Genomic DNA, 24,524 nt, shown 5'->3' with positions numbered 1-24,524 from the left:
GTGTCATCCATAGCGAAGAAGTTAGGATTCAATCGAGAGCAATGAGATCCAGCGATATTAACTGCTCGGTATCAACACCGTGTCGGCGTGCAAGTTTCCATTTTCTCGTTCGGAGCTTAGTTAAGCCACATCAGGTGGTGGGCGTGCGCACTTCCATTAGCCTGAATTGTACCCGTTTTCCAAGTCTGTTGCTATGCGGCATCTCACGGTCAAAGCAAGGCTAAGCTTATGCACAACCTGAACACCGACATGAACACCGAGTAAAGCTTAAGAGCTGCTAAAGAAATGCAGCGTGTTCTGCACACTATGTTCCGTATTCTTCACTGTGGCCGTTTTAGGTGTGAACCAGACTAGCTGCAGTGCGTTCAACGATTGGTTCATATAGCTTACAACAGTGAAAGTATTGTCGGAGCTGTATTATTGGTGTCATTTCTCTGGTGACCCATGTGAAGCTAAAAGGCCAATCTAACATTCGTTAGCTTGCTAGATATACTTTTACGTAGTAGAAATTACGCATGCGTTGGAACATAAACGAAAACAGAACAAGGATAGAGGTGGAGCCTAGATTGGCAGGCCAAAGCTTCGAGAAGAGGACTGCCTTTGACTGTCAAGACGACGAGAGGTTCTGTTCGCCCAACTCTGGCTTGCAAACGGAGGCTCTGCTTTTACCTTGTCTCGTTTTTCGTTTACTTTGCGTAGATATCATCTTCGTCTCTTTGTACAATATCCGTAATAAATCTAGGACAAAAATGTGACGATTGATTAAGTTGGATAATAATAAACGTTTCTCGCATAAAGAAATACGTAATAACGATGTGGGGCATTTAAGGCACGTTTTACCCATCAAAATGGTTCAGCCTGCTTAGAGAGCAATGGATTAACTGGGAACGGGATTTCTACAATTGTGAAAAGTATGCTGAGTGCGAAAGACCGCTGGACAAGGAGACGTACGACATCGTCTCGGAGGTCTTGGCATAGGGCAGTGGTTGGCGCATTCCGATGGGCGTGCAGAAAATAGTGGTGTGAATTTCTGTGCAGACGCACTGCTTCTCCTTTATTCTTTTTTATTTTTCCTAAAATTAGCCGTGTTATTTGTGAACTTGTTTCTAATCCGTATGCTTTTGAGCATATCGTCCTAAGCTGTGACGTTATGTAAAAGTCCGCAAAACGTACACATAAAGACCCGCTTTACAAAGACGTACTAACGTGCCTGCGTGACCTAGAAGCAGTCGGTATAATTTGGAGTTGATGGAAGGGCCCTGTGAGCTCGAATCCACTACCCCTGCATGCCCTTTGAGGTGAGGGCCCACAGTTTGCAGCTCCTGCCAAATGGGTTGTGTTACGTGGCCACTTGACGAAGCGTCACCTTACGAAGAATAGATGCATAGCCGTACGTGTCAGTTAGGTGCCAGCTACAATCCTACCAGAGCCATGTCCGCGATACTTCACTTGCAACACCGACAGCGGGGAATATATATTTTCTGCAGAACGTGGCTATTAGCTCTGCCAAGGGAAAAACAGATTCCCAGAGTCGGCCTTTCCACCCCCTATCATAGGAAAGATTGATGTCTTTATTCGAGGCAAGGGAATATTACAGGCCACACCTTCCTTTTCCTGCAAGAAAAAGTTCAACCATTAATAAACAATGAAGTGATAAAGATTTCCTAAGTAATAATATCGTTCGCTGGTCCCATAACATACCTAGACACAAGTTTTTTTCTGCAGTTTTATGTTTCTTTCCGTTAAATTTCTTTCAGTATTAAAACTTCGGTTTAAATTGTTTCAAGTTTCTTCGGCCTTTGACATTAATTATGCATTACCAAAAACAGAGAGAGAAAGGTATTTAACAAAAGAGACAACGGAGAGCACGGCGAGTGGCAAAGAGACCCCGACCTGCAACTGCTTTTCCCAGAGCCATTTGGGCGCACTACAGTAGCTTGCTTCTGTGGACTCAAGCCACGATCATCACCACGTAAGCCGAGAGTTTGAGAACTGTTCTTTGTTTTCTTCCACCTCCCTTATTGTCATCTGATCGGTGCTAGCTGGCGCCTCGCTTAGAAAATGTAGCACGCGCCGGAATGCTTTCACTCGATACAACTTTGCACTGATGACTCATTACTCTCAGATAACTATGCACAGACAAGAGAGGTCTCCCAGGGCTCAGTGCTCTCTTCACTCCTTTTTAATATAATAATGTGCGCTGTTACGGTTCATCCTGATGTCACTATATAAGTATATACAGATGACATAAGATTCGTCGCCTCCGCAAATCATATTCATGCCCTCTATCGTTCACTACAGCACTTGAGGCCTGGTTTTGACAAAATTAAGTTGGCTTTAAATGAGTGCAAAAGTAGTGTGCCGAAACCCCCTTATATTTTCGTTAAACTACCTCTCAGAGGTCACACCTCAAGAGGAATCTGTGAGGTATTTAGGCAATAGCATTTTCTAGTATCGATTTGAGGCCTCACATCAAGTTTGATGTTCTGAAAGGTGAGCATGCACTTTGTAGGCTCATATTGGTAACAGTAAATTTCGAATGCATCGAGATACTCTTCGGCTTCTGCACAAAGCCTATGTGAGAACGATGCTGAAATTTGGCCGCGTTATTTTTTCTCCTTGTTGCCGAAATATCAGCTGTATCCTTTGCTGCTTTTAGAGCGACGTGCTCTGCGCCTCTGCCAAGGGCTTCCACAATAAGTACCAACCACTGTTCTATATTTGGGGGTCCGCGTTCCGGACCTTAACTCCCGTTTCCTCCTCCTAAGTGTCAGAATATTCTTGCGGTCATATGAGGCTACTCCCAGGGTGGCTGTACCTATTTTTGCGTCAAACCCGGCCCTCTTACTCACTCACCAGTGGTCAAGGTTCCGTTTGCCCTAAGTTGTTTTTACGCAAAGCATTTTAGCAAACATGGTGTTAACCTCGGTACTATAACTCCTATTGGTTGCTCAACGTCCATTGTCGATATCAATTTTTTTTCTTTACTTCCATCCTATGTGAAGTACTTACCTTCAAGTCTATTTACAGTCTCCTATCTGATCACATTGAGAAGTTCCCTGAACACACTGTAATCGCCACTGATGCATCTGTGACTGCGTAAAAAAGAGCAATTGCAATCTTTTCAGGCTCTTTTCTGGAGTCTTTCGCTGTGAGTCCCGGATTACACGCCGATCTTTTTAGCGGAGTTTATGGCAATCGGGCTTCCACTATTAAAAATTCCTGGCAAAAAGTCAAACATAATTTTTCTACCAGACTCTCTTTTTGTTTTATTGTCACTGGTGTCAGCACGGAACGCTGTTTTCTGGCGCTCACTAAAGTATTTCTTATAAGGATGGGTGAAACAGATACGCTGCATCTGAGTCACCGGTCGCTTCGGCATTTTCCAGAACTAGGCGGCAGACTTTTTGGCTAAATCAGCTCTTGATGCCCCTGCTCCAAGCACCATTCCTAATATCATTGTATTTGTTATGTCCCGTTTTCAGCGTTATCAATACATAGCCGGCTCATGCAATGATTCTTTGCTATCTACAACAGAATACCAACATCTCACATACTTAGGTAAAGTTCATTGAAATCACGGCCGTGTGAGGTAACGCTGCCTCTCATGAGATGCAGGATTCCCCGTCTAAATTTTCACTTATGCAGATGCGGGTTCAGCCATACCAATCTTTGTGAGGCTTGCGGTGAGATTGAAAGCATTGAACATTTCTTTCTCGCTTGGCGAAGGATTTGACATGAGAGGAGGGCGCATTCAGAAATTCCAGTAGCCCAATTGGGATTTACGTTGTCGGTCCCGCTTCTACTCTCTTTCGGTGCGAGAGCGAAAGGATTTGCGTTGCCTCAAATTTGTCAGTATTTACTTAACTACATTTTGGCTACGGACAGTTTCTTGCTTATGTATTCCAAATTTTCAAATTTTTATTTTCGTATTTTTTTCCTTTAATTCAGATTTGTGATCTCATATCTTAGTCTTTGTTTAGTTGATAATTAATTTATTACACTAATTCAGCATCTGTAGGACAATTGGAAGTCCACACGGAACATTGGTCAATCCCTGTTCGTGAGTATGTGCCATTTATCAAGGAAGAAGCAGAAGAAGAACTCGCTGGCAACCGACGGTCGATCGTCAAGGCTCTTGATCCGAAATCGGTTGTTCTCACGCTGATTATTCTCTGAAACCTGGGTCACTCCAACCAAGGTGCGTGTGCTGCCTCCGGGTACCGCTTTTATGATTTGAATTCGCACCTATATCAAAAAGACAGGCTACTGGCCGCGCTGATGTTCCCTTCGCGTTATGGCTGTGCTGTGGTATCTGAGTATCTGATACGACCTTCATGTCTTCGAATGATGAGTTGCAGTTCTCCGCATATGAGCAATGTACCAGAATAGGCGGCAGCATCGGTAATCGTATGTGCGGTTAAATATACTGAAGCGGCTCAGGCTTTGAAGGGAGGAATGCGAGTTAACTTGACTAGCTGTGTTTTTTAGCTTGGCCTGACATCGCGCAGTAAATGGGAGGAACTTCGGAGTTGCCGCCATCGAGACTCGGGCGCGGCGGCTAGGTTTGAATGCGGATGTCTTGTCTCTGTAATAGAGCACTCAGCTACTGGGCCACCACGGCGGATTCTCTTCGGAGCTGCGGTCGCAGTGAATAAGAGTGGCTGTTTTCTAAAAAGCAACTTCTCAGCTCCGTTTATGTATGAATGTGGGGCTTTCTTACAATGTAGGCCCACATTTTTCTCCGAAACCAGGATCAGTGACCATTACAACGTGGTCCCGCGTAATAGCTCGACCTGCGTTTTTATATGTGTATTGTGCACAATAAGTTCCCATACATTATCGCGCATACATTTCATACTGCAGTTCTCAATACTATAGCATTTATTCTTGCAGCCTTATTTCTCAATATATTTCATCCCATTTCAACCAGCGTTGCATGTATATATACATGGTGCTTAAAATTAGACGTCAACAGTTTTTTTAAGCATGAAATGCATTATACAATTTATTTTCTTGTGGTATATGGCTCCAAACGAACGCAAACTGTTTGGTTAGAAAAGGATTATGGGGTCGCACTCCCGAAACGACTTACCCTATGAGAGATGCCGTGTGTGACCTACCATGTGTTCAGAAAAAAATTCCTTTTCCTAACGCTAAGTTCAAATTATTCGTAGAGCATGATAACATTCATCATAGCTTCTTTAAAGACGTCTTTCCCTCTGTATATGTCTCTCAATATCGGCGGGACACAAAACCTGGATTTCACTTGGTACCTTTCCTAAATTTTAAAATCATTTCTTACCTGAAAATTTTGTGTTGCTAAATCAAGATGCTAAATTGCGTTTAAAGCAACTGGTTATGAGCGTCGAAGGAAAATAAAATGTACAAATTCAACATGACAAGCGGGATTTGCTTCAATATGAGAGCCCAATAGGTGGCTTAAAATGGTCGAAACGTAAGCAGGTGGAGCCACTGCCTTTGTTTTGCCATCTGCAGTATACTATGGAGAAAGCCAAATCTAGTCAAAACATTTTTCCGGTAAATGTAAAATTTCAACAAATGAACAGATAACAAAATGTACATGAGGCCCACATGGCGACACTTATTTGCATTAGGGACATTTTGGCGGCTTACAGCCTGTTTGCACCTATCTAATTTCATAGATTCCCACCTATGACACATAAAGCATAACATAGGGTGTAAAGTGAGGGCACCGGTCGTTCTAATATGAACAACACGGGTGCGCCCTGGTGTATCAATGCAATTTCTTCAATGGAGACTGGTCAAGGCCTAACGTGGGCTGCCGACAAACATCCGAATGAGTCCCATTTGACACAGATAGAGGAAGCGGATGTTGGACTGTCGATTTTCCTCCAATTTCCAAATGTGCTATTCTGACTATTTCCCTTGATGGTTTTACTTTGGACCAATGTGGGTCGCCACTCTGGATGAAAGTTTCCTTTTGATTTCGGCGGGCTACTCACTTAATGATATGGACCGACGTGGGTTCCAACTTCCACCAGGATGGGTCCAAGTATATTTGCTCAGGTTGTTAGCATATCGTGCCTATGTGGACAATTGATGGGCTTTTGTTAGGATGTGGACAAAAGCAATAAACATCAGGTTAATAGCATCTGAAACTCCTCTGCTCCTATAAAAGTGTTCAGAAAATTAGTCATCAGTTCATGACTTAGACGATCCAGTGTTGGTCGCACGACACGGCGACAAAACTCATTCGACACAGCTGCGCAATGATTTAGCCATAAACTGAACGTTCCTGACACTACTGAGAGGCGTGCGAGACTGTCATTGAGAAAACAATCACGTGAAGGAAGTAAAGCAATACAATGTCCACGAATACCGTATTACTTGCGTGCCAGACGACATTCGCACCCCACAGGTGTTGACTGCGGGACTGCTAGACTTCGGGACCTTTGTAGTTCGGGCATAAACTGAGTGCGAAACGTCCTATCGTTCCAAAATATCGCGGATAGGCAGCATAGCCTCTTGGCGCCGCCTAATTATAGTACATTGTCCGCTAGGGACGATGAAGCTATGCGGACCCATTGGACTCGAATTATTGGTGCAAGCCAATTTGCTCGCACATAATATCGGCCACACGATCTTAACAGCATTGATATCATGGTAGGTGAACTTAGCATGTCTGTAACGAACACTTATTGAAAACATGGATACAACAAACACACGGGAGAGCACGTATGCCTAGTTCAACCTCTTATCTTGTGTGTACTAAATAGAACTATAGTTCTATTTATACTACACTACGGAAATTAGTAGGCTCCCTAAACTAGCCTCTCATATATTAACAATTAGGTGTGAGTAATTCCCCCTCATTTCAGAAAAGTTTACAAGGTCACAATAATCAAGGCGAATGAAATTTCGTTATAATATATAGAAGCTTCCAACTGTTACACAAATCGGCCGTAATAATAATTTAGGGCACATATAACACAAATAAGGGATGCAAAATTGCATGCAGATAATACTCAGGCAATGCACTGTGTTCAGCCCGCTGTGACCACTGTAGCACAGGCAGCGGCCTTGAAGCGGCAGCTAAATATGCTTTAGTGCTTATTTTTGCAGGGACAGGTCTCGCTTACCTTGAGTCAGCACTCATGTCCTTGACCATTCTGACACTAGCAATATGGGGACTCGCGGCGTACATAACTCGATGCAGACAGGGGACCTGTTGTGGTTTTGTGAGGGCATTTAGAATTTGGGCAATCGTTGCAATACCTGCATTAGTCCCTAACAGAACTCTACTACGCAAGAACTATTTGGCACTGCTCTATTTATGCCCCACGGATTCGATATGGTGGTTGCTCGGACTAATGCCGACCAAATAAGCACACACTCAGAATAATGGTTCCTTGTGAGATAACTGACAGCAGATCCAGTAAAGGTGGGGTCACTGTGGAAAAGAACTGACGCAGTAGAAATGAAGCCATCCTCATTAGATTGCCTCGGCAAAACTGGGGCCGTGGCGGAAGAAAAAAAAGTCTTGCGGGCCTGCATGCTATCCAAGTCACTTTCTTGTAGATTACTTGAGGCAGGTGCAGCTTTTATGAGATCACTTTATGGGAAAGCCACCTTTAAGTGCATATGAGGCCGCATAAGCTTTACTGGTTTCGCTCATATCAGACGAGATGGGGCTGAACGACTGGCATGCATGCCTACAACCCCCCCCCCCCCCCCCGCAATGTCCCCAATGTAATATTTGAAGGCACCTGCTACAGAAAGCTGTGCTCTAACTGCAAAAACGTCATCTAGGTCAACGCAGGCTACCCACACACATTTGCTGAAGTTCCTATATCTGTTTAGCGCTCATGGAAGCACAGTCACGTGTCCGCACGCTGCCTACGTAGGAATAGTTATGTATATGACGGCTAGAAACCCCCTGGATGCGGGTTCGATTCTACACTGGGCATATCAGGGCTCAACACCCTGACACGTGTGCATAATGCTGTCGTGAATTCTCGCTATTCATTATTTGTAATTGTAATTACTGTTATAAATGATTTCTGTACTAATTGTAAGCATGCTCAGTCGGTTCGAAAATTTTCCTTACTTTGGTCATCGCGCTCACGTAATGTTTGCAAATATTACCAGAACATCGAAAGGCGTAACTACCTCTAACATCATGTAACTTGATGTAAAACAACAGTGTGAACAATTTCTAGCATGAAGTCTGTTCAGCGATTAAATAAAGGTGATTTATAGAACAATTCGCAGCATATTTTCTTTTGATGGCCGCGCGAAGGCCGATTTTTAACACTCGCCATTCGTCTTGGTTTCCCACTCTGCCCTCCTCTGCCTTTGTCCTGGCATTGCAGCCTTTAAAGCCTTTCTTCGTGGCTGTAGATCTCCAAGGACTGCTGATGCCAGGCTGCGGCAGTGTGCGTATCACAGCATATTTTGATGGCATCATGCTGTACGTTCCAGAAGAGTTAGCTTAAAAACTTTTATGTCCAGGATGTATACCTCAGCCGGAGGTTTCTGAGAATACCTCTAAAAGCAGCTGCTTCTCATAGAGTTCACGCAAAAGCGCATACCCGAATAATTTTTTTTCTGTTTGAAGGAATGAGCATTTTAGGTATAATTCTTGACTGCTTTTGTGTCTGGGAAGGAGTGTGGTCTTCCTTTGCGGAGGGTGTCAAGGTTCGCGCCCGATTGGCCCAATCATGATTTAGCTTTGCGTTAGCGACGGTATTTTGACTATACAATTATGCTGGACACAATTTGGCACTTGTGCCGCATTTACAAACCACCATTACGAGATATGAGTAATGTGGAGATCTGGTGGTCTTGTATTTTTGACCCAGAGGAACAGAGTTAGTCGTTTTAACTGCGCTTGGAGAGCCACGCTAACGGGGGAGGTTTGCATTTTCAAACCTTTCTATCGCCTGATTTTCTTGCACTGAAGAGCCTTTCTGTGGGAATGGAATCGATGGAAAGCGGCAAACGTAATCGTAAAGCCAAAACCGAGCAAGCCCCTAAAACGGGAAAAACGTATACCCATTCCTTAACCTTGCGTGTTGGGAAATTTATAGAGCACATGGCACAAACGAGACTTGCGTGTTTCATGGAGCAAACCAACCTATGGGCGGACGAGATGGATGTTTTCCGGCCAGGCTTGGCGCAGAGGACGTGATACTGTGACTAAAACACGAAATATTAGACTAACGATCTGGGAACGTCAAAGTACACATGGGACTAGACCTAACAAAAGCCTTCGACAACGTCAGGCAAGAAGCTATTCTCAGTTGTCTCTAGGAGATCGGAGTGGGATCCAGAATATATGACTACATAAGAGACTACCTAAGAGATAGAACAGCCTGCGTTAGTTTCCAAGATATTGAGTCTCCCATATTGCAGCTAGGAAGTAGGGGCATACCGCAGGGTCGCTTCTTTCCCAATTCTTCTACAACGTGGCGATAAGGTGTCTCCCAAAAGCGCTGAGTAACATCGAGGGGCTCAAATTTAGCCTGTACGCGTACGACACCAATCTCTGGAAAAACCAGGGGTCTAACGCGAGCATTGAGAGACAGCTGCAGGCAGCGGCAGCCACTGTAGTGGACTACGCGGCTAGTAGGGGGCATTCATGGTCACCGTAGAAATCGTAACTTCTAGTCGTCAACGCAAAATCATTGAGGTGCAAGAAATCGGAGAAATCGGTATGAATGTGGAAGGAATGTCCGTACCGAAGGTTAACCAAATACGAACCCTAAGGCTATACATTCAGGAGAATGGATGCAATGACGGGATACTAAAGATATCAAGGAGAGTAGCCGGGTCGGTTGATACATCATCACTAAAGAAAGCGCGCACTTTCGACAGGATACAGGGAGTAAGACAGCACAGATTTGGAAATGAATACAATATATTTCAAATACATTTTAGCACATCAATACGCGAACATTTTCTTAAAGTATAAAAATATTGCTGAAGAAAAAAAACTTTCCAGAAGTGGCAGTGTAAATGAAGCGTATAATAGTTTAATCACACCACAAGAAATGCATATAGTGCTCTCTGCCGGAAAGCAGACTGCACCAGGGTCTGATAATTGAGTCCCGATGCACTGGCTGCAAAACCTATAGTGGGATCGGGGATTGCTCGTGTTCTAGGCGTCTTCCGAGACTTCTTGCTCCTGTTTACTAGAGTCTTCTTCTCCTCGCTCATTATTCTTCCCTTCTTCTCATCTTTTGAAGCCCAGGGAAACTCGCTGACATGTTTATGGCGTGTACATGCGTTGTAGTGACTAGCGACGATTACGTGAAATTCGCCGCTGACTATCCAGTTGTAGCTTTGGATACAAAAGAGATAGGTGCCTCCACATAGGGTCCTTGGTGCCGCGCAAGTTAGAGGTGCATGTAGAGAGCGCTTTTGCTGCCTATGGCTTATTAACCTGTGTTTTAGATGTGCACTGATGTTACAGCAATAACGTTTTTGAAATAAATTTTACCTAAACAAGAAAAGAAACAAAAAGATTTCGTAATGAAACATGGTGTAATGTCGCCTCACGTCTGCTCTTAAGGTAAAACTTGAGCGCTTTCTAATTTTCATTTAAAAATTATATTTTACTCCCAGAAAGAAGTAGAAGCATCCAAAAAATTTATTATAATTTTAACCATTGGCACATAGTTGCGAGTAACAGAATCCACTGACTAGGCCATGAAGAGCGACCTTTCATAGGCCTGTTTCCTAATCTTCATAGGTCGGAGATAAGAGGGTGTGTTTATGTATATGCATGTTAGGTGTTCTTTCACATAATGGTGCACTTTATGTCCGCATGCTACTGTCAACTGTTTTTAATTTCAAACTGGCGATAGGCTGAAAATAAACTCTTTCATCAGAGCTTAAGTCTGGTTGTTTCAAGCAATTTTGTTTAAATATCACACATAATGGTGAAGGTCTACACATAAACATTCTTGTTGCTGGATTGCTCTGAATGAGTGTGAAAAATAAAAATGATTGTGGAGGCCACATCATCTGCTGATATATCCAGGACCTATTGAGCTGCGGCAAGAGCTGAAGGCGATAACTGTACAGGGAATAGAAACAAAATACTGCAGATTTGCATATTTAATCAAATGCGAAGTAGGTGCGTAACACTCCTTATCCCTGCTGTACTTTTCATGCATTTTACACTTTGTTATGAGGTTCTTGCGCCATTTAATTAGTAGAATGACGTTCCCACTTTATTCGTAACCGTTGTACTTCAGCCCGTCAAACCTGCACCGCAGTGCCAGACGGGCAGGCGTCATCCACTGCTACGCGAAGCAAACGCGCAGTCCAGCCGTGTCCTGAACTTTTCCTGCACCGTCTTCAGAAATGAGCGAAAACAGGCAGCCCCGCCGCGGTGGTGCAGTGGTAAGAGGCCCGACTATTGTGCCGGAGTACCTGAGTTCGATCCCGACCACGACGGCTGCGTTTTGATGGAGGCGATCGAAGAGGAATCTCGGGGTTGTGCGATGTCTGCGCATGGTAAAGATCCCCAGGTGATCGAAATTACTCCGCAGCCTTGCACTACGGCTCTTCTTTCTCTCTATTTACTTTCATTCGCCCTTGCCTCCCTTCCCTTACAGCGCGGGTCAGGTGTCGACAGAGCAAGTGTGACAAATACTGTGCCCTTCCCTTCCAGTGAGCCGTTATTATTATTATATTGTTGTTATTATAATTATTATTATTATTATTATTACAGGCACAACGTATTTCTTTACAATGTCCTTCCGAAAGGTCTGATGGTGGGATTAGGGGGGGAGAGAGAGAGAGAGAGGGAAGCGCGCTTGAAGGTGAGCTCCAGTTGAGGCTCGGAGGTGAGCTCAGTTAACCCTTTAACCAGCAGATCAACAATATTGTTGACCCACTCTAGGCGGCCACAAAATGCCTCTCCCTAAAATTTAGAACGTGTTCCTCCAAATTTAGCATTTTTATAAAGTAGCCTCTGAAATAAAGATGTATGAGTCGTCAATAGATGGCCGTAATGACCGTGTTCAACCTCAAAGTGCCTCTTCGCGCGCGCCACGTTGGCAGAGTTCTGGCCTCAGCAGATGCCGATATCCGAAGTTAAGGGTGGCGACAATTTTATTTCTTTGTAGAGGCGTCTCTAAACGTGGCCCGTGCAGAATAGTATCACCTATTTCGCAGCAGAAGCGGCAGTGCCGGACGAAATAAATAGACTACAAAATTGTCGAGCTGCCAGAATAAGGTAAAAATTTACCGCCAATGATGTGCAGTCGGCTGTTTGTTTTTATTTCCACAATTGGTTTGAATGTGATACTGGACATGTAAATGAACACAGAAAACTTTGTTTAAAACTACCTTTGCGTTGCCGCTTGTGTGTGAGCTGCTCAAGGTCACTTTTCTTTTTTTTTTTTTGGGGGGGGGGGCAGTTTATGGCGGGAATCTGAGTACTCGTCAGAATCAGAATCAGAATCAAAATTTCTTGATTGAATGCAACGAATGATACAAATATTGGTAAGTACAGGAGGAGGTCCCAAAGCCAATGGCTGCACAGGGGACCTGCTGTTACCTCCTGTTCATATAAAGGTGAAATAAGCTTCGCGGAACGTTAGCTTTTCATCACTTCATTTTTTTTTGGTTCTTGCCAGCAAGTAACGTACTTATCTTCCTGGAGCCATGGAAACAACGGTGTTTTATGGAAATCGTAGTCAACACAGGAGGTCAGAGGGCGCTGTGCTCTCTGCCATAAAAGTGTGTCAGGCTTCAAGTCCACCAAATGTGCACGTCTTTTTGCGCCTGAAAAGCGGCAACAACTGTTTTCTTCAATTACAGCTCAAATAGGACATGACTGACTCATGTCAGTGCGCCAGCTTTGTGCTCCTTATCTTGGCAGATGAACAAAATTGTTGACGTACTGTATTTTTTGACATCCTTTTTCAAACGCATTCCCATTTTTTTGGATGCACATTTAGACTAACAAAAACTAATACAAACGAAGGAAAAAACTATGGCATCGCTTTATCTGGTCTTGCCAGTTAAAGGGTTAAGCTTCTTCACGACGCAGCGAGCAGCTCGGAGCCGAGATCCAGGGAGCACTACGCGTGAACGTCTGCTATCTGTGAACGCTGGGGAGTAACTGATGTGAAGGGAGATGCCGAAGTTGAGGACGCGTGAGCGACACACGACTGCTCACTCCGGAGTATAGTGAACTATACTCCGGAGTAACACACATTGTGCAACGCTGCCCAGTGACGGTCGCCACGCCCTCAACAGACACGTCCCTCTCTCACGGTCTTACTCCCTCACTGGGTGCATCTATTCGGCCGCTCCGCCCCCTCAGTGTTAAAGGGGGCATGAAACGGCTAGAAAGGTCACTGACAAATGTTTTCAATGTGCAGAACAAATGCTTCCGAGCATTCGTTCAAAGTAAAACTCATCGGAAAAAATCCAGCGATTTGTTATTTATTTTTAAAAACAGCCTTTCTTGAAATTCGCAGCTGGAGAAACTGCAGAAAGAACACGAGCTAGCCTTCTTCTCGCTGCGCGGTGAGCAAGCTGCGAAACCGACTGACTACGAAGGCCAGGTTGTTCGCCTGGAGCAGCAGATTGACAAGTACCAAACTCTGGCTGGCATTGAGGAACTGGCCCGAAAGGCTCGTGATCTGGATGCACCTCAGGCAGTCGCGGTGCCCCGACGGGCCCCCGTGTTGCAAGGTGTACCACAGCGGTCTTGGGAAGTCCAGACCACCCTCGTGTCCCTGCGGTCATGCGAGGCACAGACTGCCGCAATGGCAACCTGCGAAAAAGGGGTGCAGGCGCAGTGGAGGTTTGCTGTGGGCATGGTTCAGACGGACGAGGTGGAGCGCTCAACGCAAGAGTCTCAGGCGCAGGTCGACACCTGTCACCGGGAGTGCCAGACAGACGAAGTGCCCACTAGCAAAGAACCTAGTCCAACTTCAGTCTCTGTGACCAGCCCTGCTGCTGTGCAGCCCCCGCCTCCTCCCCCTCCGCCACCACCATCATCCTTTCCTTGCGCTCCACGGCCTCCTCCACCTCCTCCTCCTTCATCCTTTCTGGGTGGGGCTGCACCCCCGCCTCCTCCCTCTCCACCTCCTCCTCCGCCATCCATTCTGGGTGGGGCCGCACCCCCGCCTCCTCATCCTCCACCCCCTCCTCCCATGGGCATGGCGCCCCCACCACCACCACCACCTCCACGGCCTTTCCCAGCCATGTCCTCCATGCCCCCTCCTCCGCCCCCACCACCGCTGATGGCGCCTGTCCATGGCATGCCAGCTCCACCACCTCCTCCCCCACCAGGAATGGGGCCTGCACCGCTACCAGCGCCCCCTGTGGGCGGCTGGCACAGCGCATATGCCATAGCCCGCAAGCAACCCGTGAACCCCAAGGCACAAATGAAGCCCCTATACTGGACGAGAATACAGGTGCCCGCACAGCAGCCAGAGAAAGCTCCCGAGAAGGAAAAAGACCACAAAACATTGTGGGAGTGTCTGGAGGAGACTCCTCCTACAGACTGGGATGAGTTTGCTAACATGTTCTCAAGACAGATCCAGGAGAAGAAGCCAACTGCCAAAACGAAAACCAACCAGAAGAAAGGGAAAGAGGTGGCGAAGCTCCTTGTCCAGAAGCGGTCACAAAATGTAGGCATTCTCATATCGAGCCTTCGTCTTGAAATCTCAGACGTCGAAAATGCTATCTACAACTTTGACACACCGATTGTAAGCCTGGAAACTCTGCAAGTTCTGTACGAAATTCGCCCCACGAGTGAGGAGCTCAATTTGATCCAAGACCATCTGGCCCTGAAGCCCGACATTCCCTTGGACAAGCCAGAGCGCTTTCTGCTCGATCTGTCTCGCATCCCCGAGTATGCCGACCGTGTGGGTTGCATTATCTTCCAGTCGACGTACACAGAATCCATCAATAGTGTGGAACACAAGCTCAACAACCTCAAAATAACATGCGAGACGCTGCTGCACAACAAGGAGGTCCACAACATTCTGGGTCTTATATTGGCTCTCGGTAACTACATGAACGGAGGGAATAGGAGTCGTGGACAGGCTGATGGCTTTGGCCTCGAGATCTTGGCCAAGCTGAAGGACGTCAAGAGCAAGGACAACTCTTTAGCTCTTCTTCACTACATTGTCAGAGTCTATATAAGCAAGTCCCAAGAGAGAGCGAACATCACCCGGGAGAAGTTGAAATTTCCTCTGCCTGAGCCGAGCGACATGGAGCGGGCTGGGTTAGTCAGTTTCGATGACATCAGGGCAGATCTTAAGAAGCTTCACTCCCAAGTCGAAGGTTGCGAGACGAAGGTACAAAAAGTGCTGGCAAACTCCGACGCCGAACACCAGGAACCCTTCAAGGAGCAGATGAACATTTTCCTCAAGAAGGCTTACAACGAGCACAAGGAGCAGGAGGAGAACCTTGAGGAATGCCGGCTAAAATTCCTGGAGACCAAGGAGTACTTCAGTCTGCAGCCAAAGTCCAAGAACGAGTCCGAGTGGCCCAAGGAGTTCTTTGCACCGTGGGTGCCCTTCTGCAACGACTTCAAGAACATCTGGAAGAAAGAGGTGCAGCGCAAGATCAAGCTCGATTTTGAATCAGCAAGGAAGAAGGTGAAGGACCTGCAGGAGGCAATTATTGACCTGGCAAGCGTCGTAAATATCAGTATTGCTCTCAACTGAAAATAAATCCTTATCAACTTCTTCGTGTCAAGATTCGGGCGAGATGATTGCTTATTCCACGCCCATAGCGTTCGCGACGCGTGCGTTCGCGACGCATGATAGTGGCTTTATAATATAAACAGCCAACGCAGCGGCGAGCTTGCAGCAGTCTTCACGATTTTGATTTGCAGGTGCAGGTGGCTTTCACGATCTTCCGAACATCTCCAAAAGCATAAGGAACCACAATACGAAATTACACACTCTGCAATAGCTAAAGCAAGGTGCTTACCTCTAGCCGCATGTCGTAGTGGACGCTCTTCATCTCGATCACGAATTTTGCGATTACATCGGACAGCCCCACGGCGCTGGAAATTTCTTCGCGAACGCCGTAAACGGGCTGAGAAGCATACATATCTTTGCCAAATTGCACACTGGTACCTTTGAAAGACTCTCATAGAAGCTGCCTCATTTGAATCCTGGAAGCAAGTGCTTCATAATGCGAGACCCGATATACAATTGGGCGCCGTAAACCGCACTGAAGAAGCCGCCACAAGCCACCAGCTAACGGCCACTTTGCTCTTCCACTAAGACCCAGTAACACTAGTCTCAACAATAAAGTTTTTTCTCTCTCACATCAACGTTTTCAATTCGCCTGAATCCGCGAAATAGCACGCGACTGCCGCTTCGTTCTGCCATTCTCGAAATACGCGCTGGAGGCGGAACAGACATAATGCGAACGGCTGTGCGGTAGGTGATGCTAGAGCTCCGGCAATGGTAGTGCCCTCATAACAGCGCACGTGGCGTATAGCATTAATAAAAGGGCATCGTAATTTGGCTTAATTATTCGTAATTAAAGATTGTGCAGGAATACTCACCTACATGTGGTCATGATGACCAGGCAGTTGAAAGCGTCTACGAACAGCGGAAAGGAAAGACGCCGTATACTTTACTAATAGGCGACTTCAATGCCAAGGTAGGGAAAAAGCAAACAGGAGACCAGGCAGTGTGTGACTTTGGTATTGGTCTACGAATAGCGGGCGGCAGTTATTAAGTTTGAAGAGTGCAATAACTCACGAATGATGAACATTTTCTTCAGCAAACCGGAAGTGGACATGAAAAATTCTTAACGGGGAGATTAATAATAAAATTGATTTGGTGTGTTCTAACCCCGCCATTATGCAGGATGTAGATGTAATCGGGAAAGTGCAATGCAGGGACCACAGGATGGTAAGGTCTGAACTTATTCTAAAGCTGAAGAAGGAACGAAACAGATTAGTAAGAAGTCCATCAATGCATTACTGGTGAGGGGGAGTGCAGAATAGTTCAGGATCTCGCTACAGAAAAGATATTAAGCTCTAACCGAGGATGACAGCATTAGCCTAGAAGCAATGTCCAATAATTTCGCAGATATCATTACTGAGTGCGCTTTAGAAGTAGGCAGTAGGATAGTTAGAGAGGATACCGGTAAGCTGTCTAAGGAGACGAAATAGTTATTTAGGCAACACCAAAGTAAGAAAGCTTCAAATTCAACAGACCAGATACATTTGGTAGAGATATCAAAGCTAATCCATGAGCCCAAATTATCCGAAGTAAGGAAGCATAATATGGAGAAAATTGATCATGCTGTAAAGAGTAGGGGAAACCTAAAGTTGATGAAGGAGAAAAGAGGCATAGGCAAACATCAGGTGTATCCGCTGAGGGACAAGGCGGGCAATGTCAACATGAATATGGTCAAGATAGTCAAAGTTGCCAAGGGGTTCTATACTGTTCTCTGCCGTAGCCAGAGAGGTCAGGACAATAATGAGTTTGGCGGTAGGGAAAACCAATCAGACTTACCCGCAGTGACGAAGGACGTATTTGATTCAGCAGAAAGCTCGACGGTCATAAAGGCATTGCGAAATGAGGGTGTAGACGAGTCGTACGTGAAAGTGCTGGACGATGTATATACTGGCTGTACAGCAACCGTAGTCCTGTTTTAAGAAGTAACAAAATTTTTATAAAGAAATGTGTTAGGCAAGGACACACGATCTCCCCAGTACGATTCATAGCTTGAATGGAAGAAGTATCCATAGATTTTCAACGAGAGCAGTTAAGGGTAAGGGTAGATAGAAACTACTACAGTAATTGTCGATTTGCTGATGACATTGCCATGCAGTAACTCGGGAGAAATGCAAAGAATAATTCATGGCCTTTATACGAAAATTACAAAAGTTGGCTTAAAAATCAATCTGCAGAAGACTAAGGTAAGGTTCAACAGCCCCGGGAAGAAACAGCAGTTTACGTTAGGTAGCGAAGCACTGGAAATATTAGGCGAATATGTCTACTTAATACAGGTAGTAACCGCAGATCCGGACCTTGAAAGGGAAATAACAAGGAGAATAAGATTGGGACGCAGAGTATTTGGCTAGCACTCGCAGTTTATGACTAGCAGCTTTTCGGTATCGCTCAAGACGAACGTTTACATAGTTGCATATACATGTACTCACCTATAGGGCTAACACGTCGAGGTCAAGGGGGTTCTACTAAAGTTGAGGAATAAGCAGAGGGCTATGGAATGTAAAATGGTACGGGCAGTATTAAGAGATACGAAACCTGCAGAGTGGGTCAGAGAAATACCTCAAGTTACTGACATTTTAGTGCAAGTCAGGAAGAAATTTACATGAACAGGACATGTAGTGCAAGGTGTGTCTCATCGATTGACATGTATAGCGGCTATTGGCAAATTGATTTCGACAAAATATTGGTTGGTTGGTTGATTTGTGGGGTTTAAAGTCCGAAAGCGACTCAGTCTGTGAGAGACGCCCTAGTGGAGGACTCAGGAAATTTCGACCACCAGGGGTTTTTAACGTGCACTTGCATCGCACAGCACATAGGCGCCTTGCTTTTCGCCTCTATTGAAAAGCGGCCGCCGAGACCGGGATTTGATTCCGCGTCTTTGGGAGCAGTAGTCGAGCGCCGTAACCACTGCGCCACCCCGGCGGGATCATGTCGATGAAAGAGATCGCTAGATGACCGCATTCATCACACCGGACGGCCTATTCGGGTTCAATGTGATGCCATATGGCCTCTCACCAGCATCGTTTCAACGAGTAATGGAATTGTTCTTGCGGGCTTGAAGTGGCAGATTGGTCAGGTATACTTGGATGATGTCGTTGTCTTCTCCTGTAGCTTCGAAAACCACTAAAAAAGGCTTCGGACAGTGCTAGAAGCTATCAAGTCATCAGGGCTAACTTTGAAAGCAGAGAAGGGCCACTTTGCCTACGAGGAACTGCGATTCCTGGGTTTTATCATTAGCAAGGAAGGTGTTCGCCCATCCAGAGAAAACGGTTGCGATCACGCACTTTCCACCTCCCGCCGACAAGAAAGCGTTACGCAGGTTCTTTGGGTTATGCGCTAATTATCGACAATTTGTCAGGAACTTTTCGCACATCGCCAAGCCGTTGACGCAGCTTACAAAGATTGACGTAGATTTTAAATTGGAAGGGAAGCAAGAAGAAGCCTTCGTCAAGCTTAAGCGCCGTCTACAGTCCCCTTCTGTCCTGGTCCACTTTGATGAAAACGTCGAAACTGAACTTCACTCCGACGTAAGTGGTTTGGGCCTAGGCGCGGTTCTCGTTCTGAAGAGTGCAGGACAGGATTAAGATATCGCCTATGCCAACTGTTCAATTTCGAAAGCTGAAGCCAATTATTCGACAACGGATAATGAATGTCTTCACATCATTTGGGTGACATAAAAATTTCGCCCCTATTTGTACGACGACCATTCATGGTTATGACCGATCACCATGCTCTCTGCTGGCTCGCCAACTTAAAAGATCACTCCGAACGCCTTGCAGGATGGAGCCTAGCGTCTTCAAGAACTCGACGTCACAGTCGTCTATAAGTAGAGCTGCAAGCCCTTTGAAGCAGACTGCTTGTCACGAGCTCCCCTTGATGCGCTACCGAAGTAACAAGGCGAAGATGCCTTCTTGTGACCGGTAACGCCAGCAGTTTTGTACAGCAGGAGCGCTTGGACCCTGAGGTAAAAGACCTTGCTGATTACCTCGAAGGAAAGATCGCTACCCCTCTTGCTGTGTTCCGGCATCATTTATTGTCGCTCGCCCTGTACAACGACGTCGTCGTTTATAACTGCGCAACCAACATAAAAGCACAGCTTCTTGTAGTACCCAAAGTCATCTTACATGAGATTCTGCAGGCGGTGCACGATGAACCGACAGCAAGGCATCTCGGATTGGCGCGCACGTTACACATGATACAAGAAAATTATTACTGGTCGCGGTTGCCTGCCAACCTTGTTAAATATGTGTGACCGTGCTGTGAATTCCAGCGACGCAGAGCAACCCTGACGAGACCTGGTGGTTGGCTGAGCCCCATGCCGCCGCCGAGTAAACACTTTCAACAAATTGAGATGGACCTTCTAGGCCCCTTCCCAGCTTGATCACCAGTCACGCCGAAGCCAAAGCCGTGCCTAATGGTACCGTAGCACCAGTTGCTAAATTTTCCGTCGAAAGAAGTTTTCTGCGAGAAGGCGCTCCTGAGGTGATCATCACGGACAGAGGAACTGCATTTACGACTGTGCTCACGCAGGTCATCTTGCACTACAGTCTAACGAGTCCGCTTAGGACAACTGCCTACCATCCCTAGGGCAATGGGCTTACGCAGCGCCCCAACAAAACGACCGCAGACATAATCACCATGTACGTGGACGCCGAACACAAGACCTGGGACCCCATCCTGCCGAACGAGATATTCACGTATAAGAAGACAGTCGAGGAGAAGGCGAGAGCGACTCCGTTCAAGCTTGTGCACGGCAGGGAGCCCACAACGACGCTCTACGCAGTGCTGCCGCACGTAACCAACGAGGACAACTTTGACATCGCCGCCTACCTGCCGCGTGTAGAGGAAGCCCGACGACTCCTACGGCTGCTTATTAAAGATCAACGGCGACATCAACACCTGGCGATATAACTTATGACGATGCCGCGCAGAGTACAAGCCAGGAGACCAGTTATGTTTTTGAACTCTAATTTGCCGCCATGGGCTAAGCGAAAAGTTATTCGCACGATACTTTGGGCCACACAAAATACTTCGCTGCGTTGAATAACTCGACTATCAAGTCATTCCTGACAGTACGAGAGCATCACAACGTCGGCAGACGCGCCCAGAAATTGTACATGTTGTTCGTCTGAAGCCTTATTACGCGCGTTGAATAATCACTGGCGTTTAAACTTTGTAACTCTATGAATAAGTTGCTTTGTGTATTTTGGAACATCAAGGCGTTCAAGGCGTTGTTTTTCAAGGGGGGAGTAAAGGCGCGAAATCTTCAAAACTGTATTTGTTGTTCTTTAGGAGCCGTTGTCATGCGGCGTTATCACTCCGGTTCTGGCACGTATATCAATTCAGTATTCTTTGTTTGCTAAATCTCGATGTCGCGAGACTCATTTTATCAGTTTCTTTGTCGCGCAAGGTGCGCCGAGATGTGTCTCGACGATTTCGATGACTCGCGTATGTCTCTGCAATGTTCCAAGTTGTAGCGCTAGTAACAGTTTGGGGCGTTATCTACAGATGGTTCTGAGCAGCCTTTAAATTGAGCGTTGATGAGTGCGACAGGTATTGTTTGTTCAACGATCGACGAGCACGTTTGTTGACATCACCGCCGAGTTGCTTAGTTCTTTTGCGGGCGCAGGCCAGGCCAATTTTAATTTCAGCACTATCACGCCTGTGTGCTCTTTTCTTGTATACGGCCTTGTCACCGCCACTACTTGCCAATAACCTGTATTTGTCGTCCTCTTTATCAATAAAAATCCTTAGTGCTCATTGTTTATTGGTAAACTTGGGATCTACTCTGTCCTTGTACCACGGATGTCTGTTATCAGGCGGAAAGGTTTTTATTTATCAGTCATTAGGACTACATGATCAAGGCGCCTCAGTCCTAGTAATTACTGATTAATTTGTGCGTCTTGATTGAAAAAACGCTTGAAGAATATTGCGGTGTTCTCTGGTTTGGAATGCAGTCCTTGAAGGTGTGCCAAAAACACAAAGATGACAAGAACATCCTTGTCTATAAGCCATGGCTGTATCTCTTTTTATCTTTACAAATATTTTTTAAACGAATAGAAAGTAATTCCAGCCACCGTCTCCAGTGCGCCCAGTATGTCCCACAAATGATCGAACTCCATTGTCGCATGCCTCTTTATTTCAGAAAAGCTACTCACAGGAACCGGCATTTCTTTTGTTCATATGAGTACCCTGAGTAAGTGAGAACTGATTGTCCTCTCACTTGCTTTGTTTTTTGGAATCCATTCTGCAGTTCTTCTATCACACTATCATTCTCCAAGCAAGCCGAAACTTTGTCCTTTATAAACTAGATACCAGCATTTTATACGACTGTGGTTCTTTATGGCGGCTTTCTCCTCATTTTTTGAAAACGAAGCTTACCCTTTTTAATGTCCATATAATGGGGCTTGGCCATTCGTTTTCAGTTGGCACACCCCCTTTCCTTAATGTTTACTTTCTATTGGGGCACAATTTCTTTATAATCAAATTGTGATACCACTCACGACCTTTCAAGTGATACATAAAATAATCTTCTAACCCCTTTTGCCACTTCCCACTCCATTGCTCGTGCAATACCATTGCACCAACAGATCGTTCTTTTTTCTCCGACAAAAAAACTTCCGACACTTCTTTTTTGTCATCCCTATTTTCGTTGGGGTCGCCACATATGAACTTCCGTCTTAACTGGAGCCCAGTCAGGGGGATTGGAATGAATCAGTTTGTGTTTGGTTCAGGAGCGGCGTGGTTGCCTGGCTATCTTTCTCTGTTGGCCTCCCGGCACGACAGCACGGGAACGCCCACACAACATAGTGTCAGAAATGACAGCCGCATGCTAAACTCGTATTGAAGCAGCTCTCAACGACCCTCAACGGCAAAAAGATGCTCACGAACGAAAGCGCCCAGTAGGCATAGTTGCTAGGCCTCACTCTGCAACCGCTAGACGCGTTCGACGTCTGCAACCCTGCAAGTTGGTCTTTATGGAAGTCTCGCTTCGAGGACTATGCCGCTTTCTCCGGTCTACGAAACACTCCGCTAGACATGCAAGTACATACGATTCTGTACTGTATGGGCAGGAAGCTCGCTCGCTGCTAGACACTTTTTCATTCGACACTGCCACGTTAGCCGCCTACGACGCAGTTGTCAAACACTTCTCCGAGAACTTCGAACATCTCTGTAATAAGCTCTATGAGTCGTCTCGGTTTCACAAGCGCATTCAACAACCAGGTAAGAGTGTCGGCGAATTTTACGCCGAGCTGTTCTAGATAATCAAACGTTGCAACTACCAGTCACCGGCAGTGGAAGAACGCTTGGTCCGCGACAGGTTTGTCATTGGATTGCTCGACATGCGTCTCTCTAATAAGCTTTGCTGCTTCCCGAAGGTAACTCTGAAAGAAGCTTGGACGCAATCTTGTCAGTCCGAGGATGCGGACAAGGAACGCTCACTCGCACAGTCTACCTCGCCAGGCATGGTCAACACTAATACTGCGACTCAAAAGTTTTCGCGACGGCCGGTCGATGCCAGAACGCGCTCACTGGATGTGAAGTCGGAAGGCTATCGTGATATTCTGGTGTGTTTCTTCTGCGGCCGCGCATTTTATAGACGCTCAGACTGCCTGCCAAAGAGCTCTGTCTGCAACTGCTGTGGTAAGACAGGTCATATTGCTGAGATTTGCCGCTCTAAGAAGTCGAGGCAGGTCAAACTCAGTCCTATCCAATTGCACACTTTCGAGAAGCCAGCTAAAGCCAAGAATGTGCATTTCACAGTCGACAACTACACAACTCACTTCAAAGTAGACTCACTTCAAAGTGCCGAATTTTCCGCAGTTTCAAGTCACTTCCCCGATGGCCGGCTGAGCTCGCCAAGGTAGATGCTATTTTGACAGGGCCCTGTGCCTAACCTCTGCTTGTAGGAAATCGTATTTGGCACATCTTTCTCGGCAAGGGAAGATCTTCTGCCAGCGTCTTTACGGCATTCACTCACTTTCAGTACCTTTACTGGATCTACCAGCGATCCAAGCTCTTGAAGTTTGGGTACTGTCAACATTTTGGGTACTGTCAACACTCTTGAGCCAAAGCTTTATGCTGAACTCTTCTGCATCCTCGGCATGCTCAGAAATGAGTACATCATTCGCTTGAAACAAGATGTGCTGTCTCACTCAGTGCCCCTCGACGGATACCAATCCCGTGGCGTTCAGTTGTTCGGCAAGAACTTGAAAAACTCGAAAGCCACGCCCTCATTTGCCGTATTGATAAATCAACTCCATGGTGCGCCGGACTGGTGGCAGTGTAAAAAAATGTAATGTACCGTTTGTGTGTGGACCCGACTCGACTAAACAAAGTGGTTCTAAGGGAAATACATATTTGCCTACCGTTGAACAAGTTGTTGGTCTCATCGCTGATGCAGCCATTTTTTCGAAGCTGGATGCAACTGCAGGCTTTCACCAAGTCAAGCGGTCAGCAGACCCGCAAGCATTGACAACTTTCATCACTCCGTTCGGTCGCAATTGTTCTTGCCGACTGCCCTTCGGCATCACTTCCGCTCTGGAGTATTTAAATAAAATGGCCAGGATCCTTTGAGGTCAGGAGGATGTTGTCAACAGGATTGACAATTTTCTTGTTTTTGGACGTACCAATCAGAAACACGAATAAAGACTAGAGCGAGAGTTGACTTGTCTTGACACTGCAGGTGTCACAATAAACAAAGACAAGTTTTGGTTTTAGGTCTCCGAAGTCTCCTTCCTAGGTGTCGTCGGCTCAGCACAAGGCATCAAGCCAGACCCGGGCAAGATTGATGCAGTG

At 46.0% G+C, this 24,524-nt stretch overlaps 1 protein-coding gene across 1 annotated transcript in view; it reads left to right on the top strand.

The window, feature by feature from the left end:
* Positions 1-23,593, top strand: part of LOC146184469 (uncharacterized) — a 38,020-nt gene extending 14,427 nt beyond the window's left edge. Inside the window, exons 2-4 of the mRNA XM_084608551.1 lie at positions 13,485-15,653; positions 20,313-20,447; positions 22,988-23,593. Of these exons, the coding sequence (XP_084464677.1) occupies positions 13,485-15,653; positions 20,313-20,447; positions 22,988-23,593 (2,910 nt within the window). The remainder of the gene's footprint in view (positions 1-13,484; positions 15,654-20,312; positions 20,448-22,987) is intronic.
* The last annotated feature ends 931 nt before the right edge of the window (positions 23,594-24,524 follow it).

Source organism: Amblyomma maculatum, chromosome 7, assembly GCF_055883805.1.
Source record: "Amblyomma maculatum isolate TAMU_Amacu chromosome 7, ASM5588380v1, whole genome shotgun sequence".
Lineage (NCBI taxonomy): Eukaryota > Metazoa > Arthropoda > Arachnida > Ixodida > Ixodidae > Amblyomma > Amblyomma maculatum.
This window is presented reverse-complemented; position numbering and strand designations above follow the sequence as displayed.